The sequence below is a fragment of the Peromyscus maniculatus genome, chromosome 8 (assembly GCF_049852395.1).
Source record: "Peromyscus maniculatus bairdii isolate BWxNUB_F1_BW_parent chromosome 8, HU_Pman_BW_mat_3.1, whole genome shotgun sequence".
Classification (NCBI taxonomy): Eukaryota; Metazoa; Chordata; class Mammalia; order Rodentia; family Cricetidae; genus Peromyscus; species Peromyscus maniculatus.
In genome coordinates, this window is record NC_134859.1 from 80,551,801 (window position 1) to 80,562,579 (window position 10,779).

A 10,779-nucleotide genomic window follows, 5' to 3' on the forward strand; every position below is an offset into this window, starting at 1 on the left:
CGTGGTCTGTGTTGACCCTGCTAGCCTCATTTCCCACAATATCCCTCCGCCTGCATCCTGCCCACACTCAAGCTGTCCCTAAGTCCATAGCCCTCTGAACTCCCTTAGCTCTATCTCCTGCAGCATGCCTCTGTAAGCAGTACCCTTGACACCTCACCCCATGCCAGTCACACACTGATTACTTCCTGTCATTCAAGATGTAGTTCAGGGCAGCTCCTTCTGTCATCCTTTTCTGAGTCCCCCTCCCCCACACACACACTCCAGATAAAGCTGACAGCCCCTCTCCGAGTCTGCACATCACTGTCTGTGACTCCTACCTGCATTCACCTAATTATGCCTGGCTCATCTGCTCTGAGCTTGGAGCTGGCACATGTTCAGGGCCTAGGAATAGTTGCACCCAGGATGAGATAGACACCCAGTGTAAGTTTATTAAGTTAGTGACCGATGAAACTTAGGAGGATCAGTATATGAGTGTGTGCTGTGGACATTGTGGCTTTGTGATAGGAACATCTGATATCTCAGGCCACAGTACAGACTCAGCCCAGGCAGATTCCAATGGCTCCTTTCCTCTTTGGTTTATCCTGGGGCCTTAGTGTCCCCATGGAAAGTGTTAGTTTCTATTTAAATGGAAAGTTTTTTAAAGTTGCCAAGCACAGTGGTATGCACGTATGTATACCAACCAACACTTGAGAGGTAGATGACTAGTAATGACTGGAAATCAATTAAGAGTACTTGCTGCTCTTGTAGAGGACCTATGTTCATTCCCAGAAATCACATCAGGTGGCTCATGACTGCCTATAATTCTAGCTCCAGGAGACCTGATACCCTTTTCTGGCCTACATGGCCACGTATCTATGTATACACAGACACATAAGTGAATCTAAAATATTTTTAAGAAGGGAGGGAGAAAGAAGAATGGAAAGAAAAGAGAAAGAGAAAGAGGGGGAGGAAGAAATTCTTCATCTTAGGGTCAGTGAAATTTTTCTCCAAGCCCAGGTTGGCTGATCTCTCTTCAAGCATTAAGGGAGCCCTGGATGGGTCCTTGTACCACAGTAGAGTGGGAAGGTTTTAGATGGAGCAGGTAAACGGTAGATTTGTTTCAAACTACTAACTTGATTGGTCTTCTACATGTAACAACCAAGGAGCACTAAAACTAAAAACCCTTGGAAAAGCTGATTCTTTCTTATCAGAGAAAGTTCGAACAGCTCCTAAAGAAAAAAGTAGAGGAGTGTCTTCACCTGTAAAAGTTGATTGACAGCATGAACACCAATAGCGGTAGACAGCGCAGTCATCACCCTGGCATAGTCATCTACATATGTGTATTGCCATGTGCTGTCTGGGTCTTCACCTGGAACGAGGGAGACACTGCATCTCCCCTGTCCATTACTGTATCCTAAGGGCCTAACCCTGGGCCCAGCTCAATAGGTGCTTAGTGACTATCTGGTGAATTACTGAACGGCCTTGGCTTGCAGGTCAGGAAAACCTACTCTGCACGCACCTTCTTCCTCTATGACTGTGGACCTTGTCTCTCCGGTCCTTATTCTTCGCATCACTGTGGATGCTTTACTATATGTCTGACCCATCTTTCTGAGTATGAAGTTTCCAGCTATACGTGACCATCTTTCCTTACACAATACAGCACTTGAATGATGACAGCAGCCACTGTAGCGTTAGTCCTTTCCCACTGGGAGTTGGACGCATCCAGAGGGACTCCAGGAGTGAGCCAGTCTCATCCCTCTGCCAGCCAGGCTTTGGTGCCCTATGGAGTCCTCTCCCAGCTCCTAGACTGGCCATATGGTGGGTGCTCTCAGCACACTGGGACATTTACCACCTCTGGAGACAGATCTGCAATTCCTGGGGCATGAAAGCCACAGTAAGATGGGATCAGGGACTGAGAAAGACAAGAGGCTTGGACAGATGGTCGGGAATACAACATTGAGAGACAGAAGCAAATAAAAGGTAAGGGAATAGAGAAGCTGCAGAACCTGGGAAGGAGAAGCCAGAAAAATAAGAAGATGAACTGCCGCATTATGGAAGCTGAGAGAAGAAAGCAATAGTCTTCAACAAAGAAAGAGAAGTTATTGAGAGAGAAAGGAAGGGTAGAATATATCAAAAATTGCAGACCCTAATACATTATCATTTTCTAAAAAAATTCAATCAATGCATTGAATAAAAATATTAGAAAAAAACACCAAAATGCTAATAGTAATTGTTTGAAATGAATAGAATTATATCTTTTTTCTCTTTTATCCCCATAGTCTTCCTATGTATGCATGTTATTTTTAAAAATTAAAAACTATTTACTAACAAAAGATGTGGTACATATAAAAGATCAGACCATCTGTATGGGCCTCGGGGGGGGGGGGGGCGTATTACAAAACAGAGGTCAGCTGTTGAACTTCAGCTTTGAATTTCATGATAGGATTTGGTCTGGTTAATATCTTCCTAAAAGTATTTTCTTAATGTCCTTTTAATCGAGCAGTGTTCACAAATAAGAATGGCAACTGGACAACATTTCAACAAGCCCTGAAGCCTTGACGTAATTCCTATGTGTATTGGTTGTATATTTGGCTCATGACTTCAGAAGTTTAGTCTATCATCCTGGAGAAGGCGTGGCAGAGAGAGCAATCCATCCATGATGGCAGGAGCTTGGTGTGGAGCTTGTAGAAGACAAGACACGGACAGAGCAAGCTAGAACTAGGGGCTGGTTTGACATCAAAGGCCCACCCTTAAGGGCCTATTTTGGTGAGCTAGGCCCCAAACAAGCCAGCCTTCAAAATAGCATGACAAGCTGCAGACCAAGCATTCAAACATGAGCTTGGATGTGCTGCTAATGTAATGGTGTTCAGAGTTGCTTTCTAAAATGTGAGCCTGTAGGGGGCGTTTCAGGTTCAAACCATAATACTGTGAAGCCAGATGTTGGGGCACCCACGGCTCTGCAGACAGTCCTGTGGTAGGCTATGTTATTTCAACTCACCAATATTCAAAGTCCCATCTTCCTTTCTTCCTTAAATCCCTGATGTCAGCCTTCGTCACGTGACTTCTTTGACCACCAAAATGTGAGCAGAAGTGAGTGACACATACTGCTTCTGGGATGAAACAATTTTAGAGTCGCCATCTTTCACAAGGCTTGCTTTCCATTCTGTCAGGGTGACCTCCAAACCACAATGCAACAACCATCAGTGGCTGTTCTATGAGTCTGAGTCACAGAGTGTGAACAACAATGACCTGGAGGGGAGACTCCAGCCACCTGGACTGTTTGTAAACAATAAATAAAGTTCTGTGGTTTAAAAAAAAAAATGAATAAGGCACCAGCTAGGTGAGGAGAATAACAACTGAAGATGCTGACGGATACAGTCTTCCGAAAGCACAGTACATAGTTTAATACTATATAGAATAATGATGCATCAGCAATACTTCATCAAGATGCTAAGTTTTGTTTTTAATTACCTCCCTTTCTAGATGATGCATATTTACTACAGGGACTTAATATAGAGGAACTGTATCCAGAGACCTCTAGCTTCATCACTTACGATGGGTCGATGACTATCCCACCCTGCTATGAGACGGCGAGTTGGATAATAATGAACAAGCCTGTATACATAACCAGGATGCAGGTGAGCTTCCCTTGGGTTCTTTAGCTAATGGGAAGAAAGTGTGAGGACTGGATGAGTAGGTTCTGAGGCTGCGGTGCTGATTTAACCAGGATTTGTGCAGCCGTAAAGCACAAACTGGGTGGCACGACCAACAGAAACCTGTTTGCCTCAGTTCCAGGGGGCAGAGACCCAGATGAAGGCATCAGAAGGGTTGGTTCCTTCTGAGAATGTGAGAATCTGCTCCATGTCTGGTCCCTGACTTCTGTGGTTTGCCAGAAATCTTGGTGTTTCCTGGCTCGAGATGTACCACCCCCAGTCTCTGCTCGCTGTTACTTGGTGTCCTCTGTGTGGTTGCATCTCTGTCCCAATCCGCCCTCTTTAAAAAGACCCCAGCCGTACTGAATTAAAGCGCTAACCCCAATTACTTCATATTAACTTTGCTGATTGCATCAGAAGTAGCCCTACTTCCGGGGAAGGTCACATCCCAAGTACTACAGATTACCAATGCCTTCAATTCACGAGTTTGGGCATACACAATTAAACCCACAACACCTGTGTTGATAGAGTCAGCCTCTGAAGTGCACTAATCTGAACTGTGAAGACACTCCACCTGCCTGAGGGAAGTAAGACTGCGGAATCCGTGCCAAAATCACGCTCTGAGATAGAGTGTTCAGCGTACAGATAGAGGTGCAAATGGATACAAAGGCAGTGGCTCACTCCTGCAACCCCAACCCTTGAGAAGCTGAGACAGGAGGATGACCACAAGTTCTAGGCCAGCCCAGGTTACAGAGTGGGTAACTCTCTCAAAAACTTAACAATTTTTAAGCTAATTTTTTTGAACCCATATAAGCTAAAGCAAACCTGGGCGGTAGAGTGCTTGAGCTACATGGATGAGAGAGACCCTCCATTCATTCTCTAGCACTAGAGACAGTAGAAAGAAGCTATGTCGATTTCATGACGAAGGGACTTCTCAGATCTTTTAAAAAAAATAATGTGTGTGTCAGTCTCCAAGCAGAGGTAACACAGCATCTCACAAACGTGCTTTGGATGTGGGAGTTTTTAAAGATCATTTCAGATAGTCTATTCCTCAGCATGGCACGGGAACCAGCCTGTGCCAGCTCTGCTCGGTGGCTCATGGTGCACTCCAGGCTTGCCACCCTCCTCCTCTTCTCCATGATGAGGGTAGATTGCATACATCTGTTCCAGCTCCGATATCTAGAAAGCCTTAGAGGGAAGATGGGCAAGTGAGGCAGAACCCCATCTTCTTGGCAAGATCTATGTTTACAACCTGACAGCATGAAGTTTCCAGTCCCTGATCCTGTCAGGACTTGTTAGATGGCAAACAGTAACAATTCCCTCTGATCACTCAAACTCAGAAAAGGGGCATTTTCTAAAGATACTGGAGTATCCCAGAGAGCTCAAGGCCAAAAACTGATTGGGGAAGAGGGGGGCTCTCCACTCTCCTCCTCCTTCCCTCTTTTTCTCTCTTTTTCTCCTCCCCTTCTTCATCCTCTCTTCCTTCTTCTCCCATTCCTCTTCTTCCCCTCCTCTTCCTGCCCCTTCTCATCCTTCTCCTTCCCCTCTCTTCTCCTTCTCCTCTTTCTTCCAGTTATTTGCTTTATTCTTTTTTTGCTTCACAATCTTATGGTCAAACAGCCCAGGTATTCAAAAGAAAGAAATTGCACTGGTCCAGCTTAGTTCGGTGAACCAACCACTATGGCCTGGGTAGTAACCAGGTAGGGTCAAGGTATCTGAGACAGCAGAAACTGCTGCCTGGGTGCGTTTGAGGATGAGAAGCAGTGACTTGTTTGAAGTCCATGAGCTAGCAAGTTAGATGCAAGTGTCCTCCATGTCTGAAGGCATCCGTGGACCTTCACCTCAGCTCAGCTGGAAGAAGGGACTCTGAGGACCCGTGACCTTTCCCAGATAATCTGATGTTACCTTACCAGGCAAGGGCCCACTTGGCCTTTCTTCCGCAGCACAGAGTGGCTGGATCTCACAGCTGTTTCTCTCCTCAGATGCATTCCCTACGCCTCCTCAGCCAGAATCAGCCATCGCAGATCTTTCTGAGCATGAGTGACAACTTCAGGCCTGTCCAGCCACTCAACAACCGCTGTATCCGCACCAACATCAACTTCAGTTTACAGGGGAAGGACTGTCCTAACAACAGGGCCCAGAAGCTGCAGTACAGAGGTGAGTACAGGGGCCCAGAGAGGAGCAGCACCCAGGCCAGAGGGCCATCTCCTAGCTTAGGCCTACCTCCCATTGTAGGAACTCTGATGGTAAAGTCACTGCCACACCCATTTGCAAGGTGCTTCTCTATTAGCAAATTCTGTGTGTCATACATAGATGAAGGAGATGAAGCTTAGAGGCTTGATTTGTGTGATGTAATGTTAATGTGTACAGATGTTTAACATCACATGTATCAAACCTTTGCATCTCCTCTGGTTTGGGCAAAACAGTCCTTTCTATTGACATTTTATTAGAGAGCTCAGAAAACCTGATTTCCCCAAGGCCGTTTTAGGACAGAGCAGTAAGAAGCATTGGAGGTTTTAGCTATGTGTCCCCTTAAAAGGGATGGAATGTTCTAAATGCCACATTGAGCTAGGGTCTTTGTCCAGTGCCATGTTCCTATAAGCAGTTATTATTCCTACTAAAGGAGGCACTTAAGATGACATCTGTCTCCTGTGCCTGGCTGGTCCACACTCAGGCTTCTGTCTTTTCTTCTACACACTGACTGAGCATCCTTCATGGCAAACTCCCATTGTGAAAAGGGAGGTCAAACAGGACAGAGTTCCAGCGATGTCCTGCACTAAGAGTCAAGACATTCAAGGATCTACCTTTAACAAGCCATGTGGCTATAACCTGGGCTTTTCCCACTGTTTCTGCATTCTTCCTAGCAATCATGACAGTCACCATAGCTTGTGCCTGAATAGGGAGTCCTTTATAACAATGACATGGTCCCCAAATACAAGGGCTGTGGTCATTTCCAGAAAGCTTTCGAAAACAGCTACCACTGCTGCCCCTTAACCTCAACTGCATTGGTCCTCTTTCCTCTGAATTCCTTCCATCCTTTTTTCTCTCTTAGACACTCAGGAGGATGACTAAAGTATAGAGTCCTTGCTCCCTTTCAGCCACAGCTACTGGACAAATACCTGATTCTATCATTGACCCTTCTCTGTATTCCTCACTGATTTATTGGGCACCTACTATATATCGGGCACTTAGGTAGTGGTGGTGGTACAGTGGTGATGAAGATAGATATGACCCTAACCACAGAGAGGTTGTGATCTAAACCAGGGTTTAGCACTTTTGGTGGAAAGAAGCAGCAATCAAGCATATTAGGCGGTGTAGGTCAGATAGTTTCTGCCCCACTCCAGTGAAGTAGTATGAAGTCAGCCATAGGTAACATGCAAATGACGTGGCATGAAATCAGCTATAGCCAATATGCAAGTAAAGGGGGGAGGAATGTGCTCCATTGAGGCTGTTAACTAAAGTTTTCCTATCTCTGGTCTAAACCAGTGCCCCCCACTAGAACTTTCTACATGACAAAAATAGTCTACACCTGTCTCAGCTATTGAACATTTGAAGTGTGACTAGCTTGATGACACAAGGACATTTATTCTTTTTCATTCACTTGGCTTCACGGTAGCCACCTGAAGATGTTGGCTGGCATTTTGGAAAACACAAGTCTAGAAAGCCACGGGGCAGGGACTAGTCATGATGCTAATCAACAAGCAGGCGTTTAGAAGACAGCCCCTTCCCCTTTTGAGTAGGTCGCTTGCACTGTACGCACATTAATTCAGCTGTGCCTTGTTTTGTGTTGTGTGTATGTGTGTGTTCGGTGTTGTTTCTCTCTCTCTCTCTCCAGTAAACGAATGGCTCCTCAAGTAGGGAACTAAGCCAAGAAGAATCCCACCTCAGTGAAATTCTACAACTGTGAATTGATGTAACCCAGAATGCCCCCCCCTTCTTCCTTCTCCTTCCTCCCCCAAGCCTTTCACTCTTTGGATTGGCCCCTTCTTCATGAAAACTATTTGCAAAGATGTGTCAGAAGAATGCATCTCTACACACACACACACACACACACACACACACACATATGTAAACACAAGTATACACACATCCATATACCACCTCCAGGATGGGAAGTCAAGTCTCAGAAACAGAGGTTCCTTCATCAAAGGTCTTAGAAGAAAACAACCAGTTAACCTGATTACAATTTTGATACTGTTTTCCTGAACTAATAACTCTATCCAATGGGACTTCTCAGCCTTTGTACATACAAAAATTCTTCCGAAAGAGAGAGGGGAGAAAACACCACTTCAAAAGCATCAAGTGGACTCTGTATCCCATCATCCCTGACGATGTCCTAGGATACCCTGAGGATGCTGGTGACAGGTGAACCAGGACAAAGCTGACCAAGGACACTTATTTCTAGATTACAATTCTTCTGTTTACTCAATGATTTAAAAAGAAAATATTCAAAAAAAAAAGGACATACATCAAAGAGCTATACGTTGTGTATATATATATCACCGCAGACTATAAGAATGGAATTATTTCCCTCTTTGTCACATAACCGTACTAGGATTTGCCCGAGATCAGAATCGATCCATTTGCTGTTTCTTGTTTTCTGAAGGTCATACATTGTGTTTGGTTATTGTTAACAGCCCAATAAATGTGTTTAATGCGTTGATTTCATTTTTCTGGCTTTGGTCTGTTCTCCTTCCTGCCAGGCTAAGCCCTAGCCCCATGCAGCTACCTTCTTGGATCTCCCGTGGTTCCTTCACCTCCATGTTTTGTTCATTTGCAGCCAGTTTTACTGAGTTTGTGGCAAGCAGGAATGCACTTGCTAAGCAGGTATGCCTTTAATCCCACTCCATGGCTCGGTCATTCATCCCAGGTGAGCTTCGGCCTGATATAGTAGGCGACAGATTCCTTGCGTTTCAAAACTGCCATTCCCCGCCCCCCAACCCCTGTGATGCTCCTGAAGGAATGCACTTTGCCTTGTAAATTCCTGGGAAATTGGGGTATCTTTTCTCTCCAGGTGCAGCCAGATCTCACAAAGTACAAACGAATGCCTTTCTTTTCTTGTTTATAATGGTCACTCACTGTGTTTGGTTACTGTCAAAAAACAAAATCAATAAATGTGTTTAACGAGTTGCCCAATGCCCATGTCTGAGTTTATTGAGAAGGAGGATGCTCCCTGCTGAAGTTCCTTGAAGAGTCCTGCTGAGTCCACCGAGCAATTGCATACAGCCAGCAGGGTAGTCAGAGCTGCCAGGACAGGCTGTCTAGCCAGTCCCAGAGCCAGGTAATTAATACCCTGTTGAGAAAACATATAGGCTGAGCTGCTGAAAGGGATGACTTGGATGTTCGGTTGGTTGCCAAATTAAAAATAACTTTCATCTCTCCTTCCCATCACAATGTCCAACAGGAGGGGAGACACTGCTGGGGTGGGTTTGTACAAACAGCATTGGCAGGGTAGGGGTATTGGAAACCCCACCTAGGGGCAAGGTATATCCGTAATGAAAAATTCAAACAATCAGTCACCTCATAATTAAAATACAGTGCTAAGCTGGATTTTTCTCCCTACTCTTTGCATTAACAGTAGTTATAGGACAACCTGAGCCATGTGGGTATCTAGGTGTACTTCTAAGTGGGTGCATTTTTACAGAACACCAATTATCTGCAAAAGGTTTTGGGTGAGCAGGAAGCAGCCTTACCTTGTGTGGCTGGCTGGCTGCTCTGTGGTCACCATCAGCAAGGGAGAATGACATTGAACAGTATGCATGTAAATGGACTTCACTCTGCTCTCTGCCTACCACACAACCCTGTGTAGGTTATGGTACCCTGGAGATAGGAATACCTATTCTGTGAGTCCTGTCAATGCAAAAACAAAAAAACAAAACAAAAAAAACAGCTATTACCACAGGAATAAGAGTTTATTCTGGAGCCAAATTTGAGTGACCATGGCCTGGGAAACAGGTCTGGCTCATCACATGGAAGCAGTTCCATCATAACAAAGCAGAGATAGGCATAAATCAGACAAATGTAAAATACATTGGTGGCTCTATCAGAAGAATGGTGGTTACGAGCACTGGGCATTGGTGGTGCACGCCTTTAATCCCAGCACTTGGGAGGCAGAGGCTGGCGAATCTCTAGAGTTCAAGTCCAGCCTGGTCTACAGAGTGAGTTCCAGGACAGCCAGGGCTGTTACACAGAGAAACCTTGTCTTGAAAAGAAAGAAAGAAAGAAAGAAAGAAAGAAAGAAAGAAAGAAAGAAAGGAAGGAAGGAAGGAAGGAAGGAAGGAAGGAAGGAAGGAAGGAAGGAAGGAAGGAAGGAAGGAAGGAAGAAAGGAAGGTGGTTACAAGAAGAGGGAATCTGTTGATGTAACCAACCGTCTTATTAAATAAGAAACACAGAAACAATGTAAGAGAGAGCCGAGAAGTCAGAGCTCAGAGCTAAAATCTCACCCTTCCTCCTGCTGTCCCAGCTTCGCGAAAAGAGACCTACTTCCTGTCGGTTCGTTTTTTTTTAAAGTATGTTGTTCTGCCTTCTCATTGGTTGTAAACCCAAACACATGACTGCCTCGTCACTGTCTGAATGTACAGCCCCCTAGGTCTTAAAGGCATATGTCTCCAATGCTGGCTGTATCCCTGAACACACAGAGATCTTATGGGATTAAAGGCGTGTGCCACCACCGCCACACTCTTGCTATGGCTCTAATAGCTCTGACCCTGAACACACAGATATCTATGGGATTAAAGGCGTGTGCCACCACCGCCACATTCTTGCTATGGCTCTAATAGCTCTGACTCCCAGACAACTTTATTTATTAACATACAATCAAAATAATAATTCAGTACAATTAGATTATCACCACAGGAATCTCTCCTATGGGCCCCAGATGTTAGCTGATGACGTTCTTAGCTTTGGAGTTGGCAGAAGCTAGTGATCTACTAAGTTAAATTCAAAAAGGGGTTTTACCTACTTGTCACAAGATGTCAGTTCTGTGGGCAAAGAATGGCTTTCTAGAGGGCTAAAGCTAACCCAAAATAAGGTAATTAGGCTCTGGGCCTGCGACATTCCCACCTCTCCACATCACTGGAGTTCCAGTGTATCAGTATTTGCAGACCCAGCTTCTAAATAACCATTATGACAGTACAATATCTGTAC

The 10,779-nt window shown here is 44.9% G+C and overlaps 1 protein-coding gene across 1 annotated transcript in view; it reads left to right on the forward strand.

Moving 5' to 3' along the window:
* Positions 1 to 8,770, forward strand: part of Ca10 (carbonic anhydrase 10) — a 515,736-nt gene extending 506,966 nt beyond the window's left edge. The window contains exons 7-9 of the mRNA XM_006972007.4: positions 3,463 to 3,617; positions 5,615 to 5,789; positions 7,468 to 8,770. Of these exons, the coding sequence (XP_006972069.1) occupies positions 3,463 to 3,617; positions 5,615 to 5,789; positions 7,468 to 7,490 (353 nt within the window). The 3' untranslated portion in view covers positions 7,491 to 8,770. The remainder of the gene's footprint in view (positions 1 to 3,462; positions 3,618 to 5,614; positions 5,790 to 7,467) is intronic.
* The last annotated feature ends 2,009 nt before the right edge of the window (positions 8,771 to 10,779 follow it).